Raw genomic sequence first — 14,977 nt, forward strand, 5'->3', positions numbered from 1 at the left:
TTACACACCATGATGTCACTTGCATACTGCCTAACTTGGTTAGTCCCTCCACTTCATTTTTTAGGACTTGTGCCCTGGCACTATTCCATGATTTCCTATTGTATTATTGAAGGATAAATGATTGCCTTTATTGTCCTATGCCCCTATTTTCCCTTCCTGTCCATCCCTGCTCGTTGTGTCGTTGGTACGTCTTATGGATTGTTGAGAGGATTATGATGTTTAGCAGCGGCCTGCAGACGTTTTTCTGGATGTGCTCTAGTTGTTGTGAAAACTGAATAAAGTTACCTAATGCAGGAGTGCAAAACTCAATCCCCCCTCAGCCCTTTAAGAGGAGACCTCAGCCCTTCAGAAGGCGTCGGTCCATTTGAGATGCCACAGTCAGCCCAAAGCCAATCAATAGCTGTGATATATGAGACTCAAGGGGCCCTCGTCTCACTGCAAGGAGGATGGCAACATGTTGCACTACGCCACTGTCCTCGTGACAGGACTCCGTGCGTTATTAAGCTGACTACATTTCCAGGACCTTCACTCATGCGGTTAGCTGTGCAGAGTCTTTCTCTTGCGCTGCCACACCGGGACAGAAACCAGTGACAGTTTCTCTCCGGCTCTGCCTTGGCACTATGTGACTTGTATTTCCAGGACGTGCTTTAGTTCTGCTGAAGAGTGTTCAGAAACTTACCCTGGTTCTGTCACTGGGGGGTTGGTCAATAAATGACAGCCTCCCGGACTCCCTGCGAGCAGACGTCCCAGTATAGCCCACTTCGCCCACTCTCCCCTCTGCCTGGTCGCGGGGCCGCGCTTGCTCCCTGGTGACGTGCGCACGCCGCATCGTGCGTGTGGCTGGCTGAGCGCTGCTGCTGCTGATGAGAGCGGCACGAGCTCCAGTGGCTGCTGCTGACTACCCTCGCGCTGCGGTTCGTCCCCCACGCGCGCCGGGGCTGCAAGCGGGCTCCAGAGAGCGGATGGAGGGAGCCGGGGAAAGGTCGGCGGAGGCCCGGAGATAAGCGCGCCGGTGCTCAGGTGAAAGCCGAGCGCGGGGCGCTCTGCTCGGTGCCCGCTGAAGCTACAGGGCCCCGCCTCGGCCGCCAATATGCCGGGGGGACCACCGGCCCTGTCCCCCGCTCAGGAGGCGGCCAAGATCTATCACACCAACTACGTGCGGAACTCGCGGGCCATCGGCGTGCTCTGGGCGATCTTCACCATTCTGTTCGCCATCGTGAACGTGGTGTGCTTCATCGAGCCGTACTGGATCGGCGACGGCGTGGACACCCCGCAGGCTGGCTACTTCGGCCTCTTCCACTACTGCATCCGCAGCGGCCTGCTCGGCGAGCTGAGCTGCACGGGCAGCTTCACCGACTTCGCCAGCATCCCGTCAGCTGCCTTCAAAGCCGCCTCCTTCTTCATCGGCCTCTCTATGATGCTCATCATCTCCTGCATCGTCTCCTTCATTCTCTTCTTCTTCTGCAACACGGCCACCGTGTACAAGATCTGCGCCTGGATGCAGCTCACCTCCGGTGAGTGCGGGGCTGCCGGGCCCGGACCCTCCGTTCTCCCCATCCTCTCTATCCCAGTCATCTGTAGGGCGCGTGATATGTGTACAGCCGCACGGCGGGGGCTGCCAGCGTACCTGGGTCTTGTGTCCACACCATCCTCATCACCCACGCTACGCAGGTTGCTGCAAACCTGGGGCTGTCAACATTGTTTCCACACAATCCCCATCACCCAGCCACCCACGGGGCGCGCGCTGCTGTGTGCACCTACACCACCATTCTCATCAACCCAGTCCTTCATAGCGCTCACTCTGCAGCCTGCCCTGCATATCTGATGCTGATCAGAGAACCCGGACTACTCATCTGCACTATCCTCATCTGCCCAGTCATCTATAGAGTGTATGCTGCCTGTACGCACATCCGGGGATGTTCAGCCACTAACTTCATCCCTCCTGTCCACCATAGACCGTAGCATTCGTTCTGCCTGCAGTGTGCATTGCACACAGAGCGCTGCTCGACGAGGTAGGCTATCTAGCGTCCCCACCACAGGCACCCCTACTGTACCCAGAACACTTAAACCTCCTTCTAACCCACACAATGCATCCATCAGAGCTAGACTCTGATTCCTACGTCTGCCCTTCCAGAACCCTCCCCGTCTCAGCCATGTGACGCTGCCTGTGCCCTACACCGTCACCTGGCCTTCGTTCAGTGACTAAGACTACTTCGTTCGCACTCCTCCCCAGCCCAGTGATGCACTCTCCTTCCACGTTTCCTTCATGACTTCAATGTCGTCTTCTACTTGCACCACGAATTCGCCCTTCCTAGCTCGGCTCGGCCAAGCTCCCCAGAAGTGCTGCCTGCGCCTTTCATCAGCCGCAGCCGCAGCAGGTCTCTCATCCATCGTACTCTTGGCAGCCTCCTGCTGCTGTCCAGCACGCCTGCTCCTGAAACGCGCCCCCCGCCCTGCACGTGCTCTGTCCCGCCGATCGCACAGCCTCTCCCCTGGTGCTATTCAGTGTCCCGCGCCCTCTCCTGTCACGGTGCCTGTCCCGGGCCGCTCCGCTGCTCGTGTTCACTGTGCTCAGACTGGCCTTTCGGCTGCCTCGCGATCTGCTGTGCTCCCGTAGGCGAGGTGGTGTCAGGTTCGGACTGTGACAAAAAATGGGCCCGGGCACCAAAATGAAAGGGACCCCCATTAGTGAACCAGATAGTTAAAAAAGTGTCCCACGTTTGTAAATCAAGCCACTTTTGAACTTGAAAAGACACACCGTGTGGGTATTTTGCAAGGGATGGCAGGCTGCAATACATCTGTGTTTGCTGCAGGTAATGCTTGGGGTAATATTTGGGTAATCAACAGCAAAAGCCTGCCCACTTGGCCTTAAAACAGGCCCACAAACCACTAAAAAACGAACTGCCCCACGCTCTAATCTGCTAGGCCAGCCTACCAGCCACTAACTGATAAAGGCCAGTCCGACCCTTGGTGTGTCCGTACATTGACTATTTGCTCCTGCTGCAAAGACTCTTTATATCACAGCGCCTCCTTGCCAGGAGTTTGTTCCCTGCCCTTACTGTAAACTTTCCCCGTCGAGCTCCGAATCGAACTTGTGACCAACCTTAACCATGACCCAGGATTGAGTTTCACTTTCCATGCAGTGCCGCCGCAGGGCAAAAGCCTCTAAAGTGTGCCCGAGGACAAGGGCCTCCAAGTGTGCCCCGGGGCGAGGGCCTCAGGTTGTGCGGCAGGACCTTGCCTCGATGCTGTGCTGTTTTGCAAGGGCCCGAGCTGTGCTGCAAGACCAGGCTTCTAACAGGGCGAGGTCTTCAAGCTGCACAGCAGCATCAGCCTGCTGGGCGTGCTGCAGGGCAGTGGTTGCAGGCTTGGCTGCAGCACCATGCTTCGTGTTGTGCTGCAGGCCGAGAATGTCAGGCTGTGATACACGTCCAGGTTCCACCATAGGCTCAAAGTCTTGCTGCTCTGCCGGACCACGGGGCCTACGGGTTCGCAGGTTCCAGGACTGGCAAAGTAGGACTCTAGAAAGAGGCGGGCGGCCGGGGCTGGAGGGCTTTGAGGCTGTGCTGCACGGCAGAGGCAGAAGGGAGGGATCCAGGAAGTGCCGCCGGTGACGAGGACTCTGTGATATGCAAGAGACTTCCAGACTCTCCTGCCTGATCGAGGGTTCTAGGCTCTGCCGCAGGGCCCGGGCAGGCGGGCGCCAGGTTGTGCTGCAAGACAGGCAGTGCAGGGATTCAGGGTGTCGCGCGGGGCTGGGACATGCGGGCACGGAATGCATTTGGGGACTCCAGTCTGTGCTGCAGGGCAGGGCTTGGAACACTGCAGTCTGTACTCCAGAAGGGCCCCAGGCTGTGCTGTATTACAGCGCTCCACGGAGAGGACAGCCAGACAGGCTCCGGGCTTTAATCCACAGCAGAGGATACACTGGAGGGTTCATGCTGTGCTGCAAGGCAAAAGGCGGAGGGAGGGTTGAAAGCTGTGGCACAGGGCAGGGGGCGGAGGCCCTAGACCCTCGTGCATGGCAGGGCTGGGGAGCTCCAGGGTTTGCTGCAGAATTGGGAGGTTCTGTCCTTTGGTTCGGGTAGAGCAGGGCTTCAGGCTCTGCTCCAGGGACGAGCAGGGCAGGAGTGAAGGGCTCAAGGCCTTGGACAGGTCGGGTCAGGCAAACCTGGCTGTCTCAGCATCAGAATAATCTGTCTGCTGCTGCCTGTTGCGTCATTGCTATAGGCTGGGAGCTGCGACGGGTTCACGTAGAAGCATCACCGGCCTCTGTATCGTGGTACAAAAATACAATGTCCCTCTTTGCTTAGTTCCGGTCTGCGATCACCAACACCCTCTTATGTTTTCCCTCGCTCGTGCTGTATTTGGTAACAGAGCTTATGAAGACATGTCTTTTCATTGTTTCTGCTTCATTGAAACATCTTGTGTGTTTCACAAAGCAGAGAATTTGAGGCATTTGTTGCTTGGGTTCTGAAACAGACGTGGCAGTGGTTATGTGCTCCAGATGGAAGGAAGTTAGTGTGTGCACAAGCATTCTTTGTAAATATGATGTCAATATTTTTTAAACGTTATGTAATTACCAGTTCCATAAGAATCACATTGATTTCCCCAAGGGTACAAATTTGAAACCTGTTGATCTTCATTAGGTATATATTTTTACATTGATGACAATTACTATACGCTCGATCAATGGTTATGATTAATATACGTTCATGCCTTAATTGCAATGAATATATGCTCATATATTGGTTTGTCACAAGTGTATGTCTACCGATGCGTGGCGATCAGTATTCGCTCATAGATTGGTTGTGATCAGTGTATTTTCGTGCATTGGTGGCAAACAGTATATGTTCTTGCATTAGTTGCTGTCAGCACTTGCAGATGTATTGCTTGCCATCAGTATTCATTTGTGCAGTGATGGCAATGTGTCTATGTCCTTGAATTGGTTGCTGTCGCTGCATGATGACGCATTGGCTGTGATTAGTGGGTGTTTATGCATTGACTGGCATAGTTTCTCTTCATACATTGAGGGCTGTAAGTATATTTTCATTAATTGGGTGCCATCGGCATATGTTTATTAATTAGTTTTGCTCAGTGTATGTTCATGTGTTAATGGTGATCAGTATATGTACATGCATTGGTTGCGATCGATATATGTTCATGCATTGGTTGCGATCGGTATATGTTCATGCATTGGCTGTGATCGGTATATGCATTGGTGGCTATCGGTATATGTTCATGCATTGGTTGAGATCAGTATATGTTCATGCATTGGTTTCAATTGGTATATGGTCATGCCTTGGTTGCGATCAGTGTATGCTCATGCATTGGTTGCGATCAGTATATGATTATGCAGTGGCTGCAATTCATATATGTTCATGCATTGGTTGCGATCAGTATATGATCATGCAGTGGCTGCAATCTGTATATGTTCATGCATTGGTTGTGATCGGTATATGCTCATGCATTGGTTGCCATCGGTATATGCTCATGCATTGGCTGCGATCTGTATATGTTCATGCATTGGTTGCGATCGGTATATGCTTATGCATTGGTTGCGATCATTATATGTACATGCATTGGTTGCGATTGGTATATGTTCATGCATTGATTGCGATCAGTATATGATCATGCAGTGGCTGCAATCTGTATATGTTCATGCATTGGTTGCGATCGGTATATGCTCATGCATTGGTTGCAATCGGTATATGTTCATGCATTGGTTGCGATCGGTATATGCTCATGTATTGATTGCGATTGGTATATGTTCATGCATTGGCTGCGATCGGTATATGTTCATGCATTGGGTGCAATCGGTATATGCTCATGCATTAGTTGCGATCGGTATATGCTCTTGCATTGGCTGTGTTCATGCATTGGTTGCAATCAGTATATGTTCATGCATTGGCTGTGATCGGTATATGTTCATGCATTGGCTGCGATCGGTATATGTTCATGCATTGGTTGCGATTGGTTTTGCATATACTTAAATTTCAATCAGTATTCATTTATGCAGTGATGGCAATTTGTCTATGTCCTTATATAGGTTGCAGTCGCTGCATGATGAGGCATTGGTTGTGATCAGTGGGTGTTCATGCCTTGACTGGCATCGTTTATGCTCATCCATTGAGGGCTCTAAGTATACTTGCAATAATTGGGTGTTATCGGAATATGTTTATTCATTAGTTTTGATCAGTGTATGTTCATGCATTGACGATGATTGGTATAGATGTTTGCTCTGAAGAGAATCCATTTGTCTTTATGCACTTGTATATGATCATGCATTGGTTGCGATCGATATATGCTGATGTTTTATTAGAAATGAGTGTTTCTGAAATGATGCCCACTGCTCTGGGGTGGTTTCAGATTTATTTGCTGGATTCCTCGTAGTTCATTGCACTCTAACATAGTGCACTGATCACATGTCTGATGCATCTGTGTCACTTGTAGTCAGTGGTCACCTGAAGACTCCATAGCATGAGTGTGCCATTGATAAGTGGGTATTTATATATTTAAATAACAACAAGAGCACCCATATAAGGTCGACCAGGGACCCTGGGAATGATGTAATTATAGACAACAAAAAAAGTCCCTATAAACGAATGAATAGAGAAGGCAATCAATAAGGACCCAATCAGTGCTTATTTTTAAAGACTTGTCCAGCCGGACAGTGGTCATAAATTTTACTGATATAGTAATGAGACATCAATAACAAAGAAATTCTCAAAGTGGGACACAAGCCTGTGTCCCGTACAAGTAATATAGAGAAAAACAAAAACAACAAAAAGGTTCAGTCAAAAAATGTTTGTTACAAATGGCAGAAATAGAGAGTGAACTTAACCAACATTACATGGGACACCCTTATGTATCATACTTAGTATTGCTAAGAACATATAGGGTGTTTACAAGTGTCGACGGCGTTTCGATCCTACAACCGAAATATTAGGATCATCATCAGGACAACATAGGTTATGCCTGTACAGTTAACCTGAGTAGCTTAAAGGAAGAAGAAGGAGGAAGAGAGAAAGCAAGATAAAAGTTAGAAAGTAATGGTTCCATAAACATGATTAAAAGATTAAAAAGTCTGAATAACCACAATACTGTACGTCTCCTTGTATCAAGGAGCAGAAGTCTGAGCAAACAACAATACTGCACGTCACCTTATATCGAGGAGCAAGGAGTAAAGAAAAAGCAAAAGCAGGTGAAGGTGCAGAAGGAGGTGGATATACTAACATAATAGAGAATGTGCAAGAAGTCAAGAATCCAACGAGGTCTATACGGGATCGGTGTCCAAGATAACCATGCGTTTGGAAGAAGAAGATCATCATAAGACCTTACTTAGGGTTCTAAAGCGTGGTAACAACCCGGTAATTTCGAAGAATTGTGGCAAGTCGGAATGGAGGGATGTACGTAATTAACCATGCCAAGTGGAGGGAGTGCGAGTGAATAAGGTTAAGATAAACTATGTGACAAGGAATTAGCCAGGACGTGCGGCCGGTAATGCGTGACTAATCCAGACGGTGAGGACGGGCGGTGAACGAAGGTGGCGAGAACCGAGTAGTGATGGAACTTGAGCGGCTTCTAGTAAATACGGCGAATGCGGAAAGCGGTACCAATGTGGAGTGCTTTGTGCGAAATAGGAGAGTAAGGATTGACAGGGGAGGCAGACTCACCAAGAGCATAGGTGAGAATGAATCCGTAGCTGGAATTGGAGGCAGTGGGAGCCCCGAGTAAGGGAATCGTCAGGAGGACTAAGGAGAGAAGAGAAGAGAATTAGGAGCCAGTCAAAAAGAGTAATGATAGAGTGGGGTCGGGAGAACGGGAGGGCTCACCGGAGTCGTGGAAATTCACCCATATCCGAAAATTGCTGGGTGCGTGGTCCGTAATGACGGCAATGGCCGCGGTTGTAAGGATAGCAGGGTCTTGGGTCGTCAGGGGGGCTAGATATAGTCCGCGACAGTGCGCTAGACGTACAGTATTGTGGTTGTTCAGACTTTTTAATCTTTTAATCATGTTTATGGAACCGTTACTTTCTAACTTTTATCTTGCTTTCTCTCTTCCTCCCCCTTCTTCCTTTAAGCTACTCAGGTTAACTGTACAGGCATAACCAATGTTGTCCTGATGATGATCCTAATATTTCGGTTGTAGGATCGAAACGCCGTCGACACTTGTAAACACCCTATATGTTCTTAGCAATACTAAGTATGATACATAAGGGTGTCCCATGTAATGTTTGTTAAGTTCACTCTCTATTTCTGCCATTTGTAACAAACATTTTTTGCCTGAACCTTTTTGTTGTTTTTGTTTTTCTCTCTATTACTTGTACGGGACACAGTCTTGTGTCCCACTTTGAGAATTTCTTTGTTATTGATGCCTCATTACTATATCAGTAAAATTTATGACCACTGTCCGGCTGGACAAGTCTTTAAAAATAAGCACTGATTGGGTCCTTATTGATTGCCTTCTCTATTCATTCGTTTCTAGGGACTTTTTGTTGTTGTCTATAATTGATAAGTGGGTGTCACTGAAGTGAAGCACCATTCTAAGTGGCATGGAGTCGCGCTGCAGCCCTCCCAATGCATGCATCTGAAGCATCGCCCTGCTGTGGACTGACACTTAGAAACCAAGCAGACACCAGGGTTGGGATTATCTAGTTGCGCAGGAGGCATCGCCTTGTGTCCGTTGCAGCATGGTTGCCTTTCTCACTGTCATAAGGGAAGCCACTGCCGTTTCTGGGTCTCAACCAGGATCCTGGGTTGCTGGACATCTAGGCCCACCGTTGTAACTGGAGAAGTGAAAGGACAACTTTCAGCACACCTAGTGGTGTTGTCAGGGCGGCTGTCGATCGTCCCTAGTTAATGGCAGAAGGAAACTGTCATGATGAAGTGATTCATTCTCCACACTATCATTCTGTACTCATTATTTCCAAGACTATCCCCTCGTGGCCATGGGATGGCTGATGCAAAGTCTCCTCACACGATGCCAGCGGTGCTTGTTTGAGAACATCTTACCATCACCCCTAAAAGGATGGCAAGCTGTCCTCGTGTGTGGCCAGTGTCAGTTTAGAGATAGTATAACATTAAAGAATTTCACGTCCTCATTCTTCATGGAGGAAACGCTGGTTCATTCCTTGGAAGGGGTGGTGGGAATAGGCAGGTGCTGAGATTAGTTTTTTTTTTCTTGTATTGCAAATTACACATATTTCACATCTAGCCAATCACGTCGGATAGCACGTAACGAAGAGTTTGTTTATTGTAATCAACCAGAAATATGTTATTTCACAGGTGATACTGTCTCTGCGAGTCATGAGAACTATGCGGGTAATTATCCATATAGTCTACATTTTATGCTGGTGCAAAAGAGAGCAATTGCTCTTTGTGTCATTGTGCTATACATAATCTCAGGGGTTGTTCCGGTACATATTACATACAATATCTGCTCCAAGATAAAAATGGGGCACACTGAATCTGTTGAGGTATTTTTGTTGTGTCCACCTCAAAAACAATGCAATAGATATATGTTTCATATTTTCGTTCCCTTTGAAGTGAGAAAGTTTGAACTAGGTTTGGGTGAAATCATTTTGCTTCATTTCTCATAAAAAGAACAAACATGCAGCAAGATTCGCTTATTTTATCTAAGCAAAGAATATGCACAAAACAGTCTTTTTCTTGGTTAAAACATGTTTTGCTTATTCAAAATGATTTATAATCCGAACATGTATCACATTCTTTTTGCATTTGTTTCCCAGTCAGGTTTCTCTTTTTATACCCGGGTTAAAAAAAAATGAATGCAGCGTGGATTGTTTGTTCCTTTCCAATTCAAGCAAGCAACAAAAACGTCACAACGTAGTATTTGCAGCACTTCACGATGAAGTGTGTATGTAATCTCCCCCCATCGGAAGTGGCAGACAACCCATCATGTGAACTATGCTGACTAGTGGTGAATTGGAATAAGAACAGGAGGCATGGGGTGCTTAATTTGTGCTGGTGATTGCAGGTGGTGGGAGCTGACATTCACTTTTGAGACACATAGATCCATCTAATTTTGGCCCAGAACAATGGAAAAAAGGCAGAAAAGAGAGAAGGCAGAAGCAAAAGATGGGAAAACCGTGCCAAAGGCACGAAAACGAACTTGTAAGAGTGAGATAAAGAGCCAGAAGTTGCAGGGTGGGAGACGAGAGAGGTATAAAATGGAATCAAAACCATGGAGCCTAGGTATCAGTGGCAGCTGGCATCTCTGGGGAGTGGGTTAGTGGGCAAATGGGTGGTGGGTAAAAATATAAAACACTCACCTGTGACACATCGGACTCCGACCCCCTTTCTCACTGCACGTCTTCCCCCTGCAGCTCAAGTCCTTGAGAAGTGCCTTAACCAATCCTGGTGCAGCTCTCATGCTGTGAGTCTCAATCGTCGCTCCCAACCCAGATGTCTTAAGACAGCTGGGCTAGAGGTTTCAAAGCGTGCATGTCTGGCTGGTCATAGCAAGACGGCCGGCCATAAACACATGTGCACTTTGAAAAATGCTGAGGCAGCCCACCCTCTTACCTGCTGCCACTCAGCAGCAACCCCGCCCTCGTCCTGACACGAGTGCCAGGACGGGGTTATATTGAAAAATAAAATGGTATTAAAACCAACTTTATTACCATTTTATTTTTCAATTCAGGGGCATGGAGGGGCATTTTAACCTGTGGGGCGACGCTCCTCTGCTCAAACGGGGGAGCCGCCCCTGCCTGGTATTCAACAATCCTAGGATTCGATTGTCCTAGCGGCGGTCTCCTAAGAAAAACATTGATTGCCTGGACTTATTTACTCATTTTAAAAATTAAGCACTGACGGCATGACCAAGGACAAGCTCCCCCATAAGTAAAGGAACAGGTGTATTAGGGAGGTCTCGTATCAAGGAAAGAAGTAGCAAACGGTGGCTGTCTCGTTAAGATAAGTTTGGCTGCAAACATTTAGCATATTCTGTTACACGGGGTCGTTGTAGTCCATGATAGTAAGGGTTGCTTTGACACTAACTTACATTGTGCTCCACAGAGTATTGTGAGGGATGGAGGAATTGAGGACTAATGAATGATTGTCCAATAATAATCCAACACAGTTAACACTTTCTTAGAGGATAATGCTGTGTGAACATGTGGGAGTGCGCATGTTTGCATGCACATCCTTATCACATTTTTCAAAGAAAAAGGTGAGCGGCAAACAGAATGATAAACAGAAGAGAAGGAAAGATCTGGAATCAAGCGAGAAGAGTTGAGAAGCAGATTGATGTGCTAGAATAGAAAACAGTTGTGGACGTCCAAGCAAGCACGTCCTATCCGGAAGGGAAAACCTGTAAAAAAAAGCGTCAGAAGTGAATGCATGCAAAAAACACACCTTAGAACAGAAAACCCTGCTTGTGCTGATCAGATACACAGAACAAGATGGACACATTCAAAAGTGTTATTTTACTAAGTCTTAAAATTTATTCTCAAATCTTCTGTACATTTGTTTATTAAAGTATTTTTAGAGGGTTTCTGAAGTTCAGCGTCACCCTAAAGTAGGAATGCACTTCATGAGTCACCAATGGAATCCCATTTACCCGCCTGCAGAACTAGTGAGTAGGGAGAAGTGGAGACAAGAGTTGTTGTTGGTCTTCTAGCAGTGAATCTCTGAACAAGGTTGCTGGTGGTGCCTCGTTGAAGATAAGGAACCCAGGATAATGTCCGATTTGTCAGATAGAGGGATCCATAACTGTTGAGTGAAGCACTAGAGAGCCTGGATTTGTTGTTTTGGGTCTTAAGGAATTTAAGATTTCAGGATAATTATACCGTACAAACACAACAGTGACTGCCTCTCGAGAGCTTACAAACATTTTAGGAGCATCAGGTGGGCTAGAAAAAAGCAGGATATAATCTTCAACTTGTACTCCGGAATCCACTACTGGTGCTCTTCTGTGTCATCTTCATTTCCTTTGACCTGTCGCAAATTCTGGACCAGCCTTCTTTTCACATAGACTGAGGCTCCTCCTGCTTAAGAATCATATTGCAAACAAGAGGGGGCAGCAAATGATAATTATTTAAATGCAGGACAGGCCAGCATGTCTACCATTGTTTTTTTGCGACAATGCCTTTGCAGCAGTCTTGTAAGATTGGGTCAAATAACGATAGCTCCAGGAGACCTGGTGAATTCATCAGTATAAACGAAAATGAATAGCTATATCCTTAGTGATTTCACCACTCGATGACTGTCCTTCTCTTCATCAAAGATAATATAAAACCACATAAATAAATATATAAAGTGCTGGAAATACATTCTTCTTGTTTTATGAATGCTCAATGCGTTGATTCTTTATTACATCACTTCTATACCCCGGCCACTCAACTTTTAACAGTTTTAAACCATTTGATGGGTACTGAAGAGGTCCTCCTGGATATATTCCGTAGGTGTGGTCCTAGTCTCTGTTGCGGCTGTTGTCTCTGTCTTTGTTTGATTACTGTGGGATGGGCTCCACATACGCCTTCAATGGTGTTGCATTTTATTGCCCCTCTTAATCTTTTGCATGAAATGTCCTTGTGATGTTCCTGGAAAAGATGTCAGTGGAAGTGTGTCTGAGCTCAGTTCCTTCACATATTGGAAGTTAACATTAGCACCCGCAGTGGACTGTTATGAACAGGAAGACCCATAATGCTTGGTTTTCAGGCAATAATCTCCTTTATTTGTTAGACCTCTAAGCGTTCTTTGGTAGCCTGTGTTTCTAGAGATGGGTAGCTGCAGCCAGCCTTCTTTAGGATGCCTTGGTGCTCTATTCTTGGGTTGTTTTTGGCTGTTCGTATGGCTATGGGACACAAAGGAAGAGGGAGCATTGGAGCACCGCGCCGCAGAGAGGGAGCAGGGGTTGGCTCATGGCTGGTCTTGGAGACACTGGGCCATTTCTTCGGGAGAAGGTTCAGAGGTAGAGTACCTTGGTGTAGCCCCGCGGAGGTGAAGCAGTAGACTCCAGCGTGTTAGTCAATCAATCAATCAAACCTAGAGCGTGCTACTCACCATGAGGGTCTCAAGGTGCTGAGGAGTGGGGGGGGAGCAGCTACTGATCAAACAGCCAGGTCTTGAGGAGTCTCCTGAAGGTCAGCAGGTCCTGGGTCTGTCGTACTCTTTCCATTGCTTCATGTTTAACATTTGTCTTAGATGTAGTCTTTGTGAAGAGCGCACACCACGTGTAATGCTAAGCCTGACCTGAATTTCATCCCTGTAACTCTTCACATGCATTTCCTAGACCACTACCATCAGCACCAATGCCCAGTGAGAAAAGCGTATTCGGAGGGAAATGCGTCAGTATGTTTTAGTGTTGCTGCCACTTACCTTAAAGTCAGGCAGTATAATATATTTTATTGGAAATGGATGAGACCACGTCTAGTTTGATTGGCCCGCCGTGATCCTGTCATGGCTCATCTTCCAGTTAATTCAGGCCATTAGAAGAGGATTCTGCTCTTGCTGCCTTTAAGTGATTTATTTGCCTTTAAGTGATTTATTTACAATTTGTATAAAGGCTATTTCATCTCGAGACCATGGCCATCCTATGCATGGTTGTAATAACATTCTCATATGAAAGCTTTTCGAGGTTTCTTATTATTATGGCTTTGCTAAACTCTACGGGGTTTGGAGAGGAGGTTGTGTAAAAACATTACCTTTCATTATGCGCTTGACTGCTGAACAAGCCTGATGAAGGCATTTTCTCATCACCACAATAAATATTGCTTCAGTGTTTTTAGCCATGAACGGTCGTTCAGCCAATAGGTGAGGCTAGAGGGCTAGGGTTCCATAAGGTTCATCGGTTATTGATCAGTTGTGTGTCCTTTGGGTGCATGCAGCAGTGCCTGTTGTGTGTGAATTACGCTTTGACAGAATTGGGAGCATCAGTGGTCATCCGTGTGATACCTGGAGGGGGTTCACGACCAAATAAATGAATTTAAAGAGTTAATGAGTTAGACATGTATTACCTATAAAGTACATTCTCAACATTCTAATGTGTAACTGTTGCTTTTCTTTTTTTACCAATGCTGGTATCATTTATCCTGTTATGAAATGATTAGCAAATGTAGTAAGCACGTCCATTCTTATCAACTATGTTTGCATCTACAACAGCGACAACGTTATGGAGTAAATGTAATTGTTAGTATAAAGTAGTTATTAACATAAGGAGTTTGAGACATTCATGAGAAGCGCTTCATCAGTAATTTCTTCTATATGGTGTCTGGTCTATCTGTCAACACTGCATACATGGGTTAAAGGGTAGCAGATGTGATCTAGTGCCTATGTTGTCAATTTCAAATACAGATCTTGATTCTAATCTTGGCTTTCTTTCACCCAATCGTGTGATTCGGATGACCCAATTTATACCCTTGTGCGTCTGTTATCTAATTTGTCCAAATTGAGAGTACTTAAGAATGCCTAGCAGTCAAGGTAAAAGGATTATGAGATTACAGCGAAAGCTGAAGAGAAACACTCTTAGAGGAAAACCACAGCTGAGTAAAGATCTCACAAAGTACAGTAATTTTATATTGCTGCAACCGAAGAAAAAAAGCATGAAAAATATTTACCTTAAGATGCGTTAACAAAAAGAAACATTTATTTATGGGGTTAGAGAAGTGGCAAATGTATAGGGCAAAGGTTAGAATATGGATTACAGCTAGGATTGTGGCCTAGGGTAGCGGCAACATGTAGAGTGAGAGTTTGGATTAATATTAGGGTTTTTAGGGTTATGTTATTAGAGTTCAGTTTATAGATGGTTTAGTCTTAATGTTAAGGCAAGTTTACCAGAAGATGGACGACCTACATTTTCGTTGCAAAACAACCCTTGTAGCAGTTTTGTTTTAGGGCCCTTTTAACGTTGAATACCGAAATTGTTAAGGATTCCCCATAGTGATTTTTGTATTAATGTTCTTCACAGTAAAAACTTGTATCCCTAATGGTTTATCTCTAAAGGTGTTCTTAGT

At 46.3% G+C, this 14,977-nt stretch overlaps 1 protein-coding gene across 2 annotated transcripts in view; it reads left to right on the plus strand.

Annotated features, from left to right (window-relative positions):
• Positions 1-858: 858 nt before the first annotated feature.
• LHFPL3 (LHFPL tetraspan subfamily member 3) overlaps positions 859-14,977 on the plus strand; it is a 581,961-nt gene continuing 567,842 nt past the window's right edge. For both annotated transcript variants that reach the window (XM_085653961.1, XM_085653962.1), the window contains exon 1: positions 859-1,514. In XM_085653961.1, coding sequence (XP_085510087.1) covers positions 1,091-1,514 — 424 coding nt within the window. In that variant the 5' untranslated portion in view covers positions 859-1,090. The remainder of the gene's footprint in view (positions 1,515-14,977) is intronic.

Source organism: Triturus cristatus, chromosome 4_1, assembly GCF_964204655.1.
Source record: "Triturus cristatus chromosome 4_1, aTriCri1.1, whole genome shotgun sequence".
NCBI lineage: Eukaryota > Metazoa > Chordata > Amphibia > Caudata > Salamandridae > Triturus > Triturus cristatus.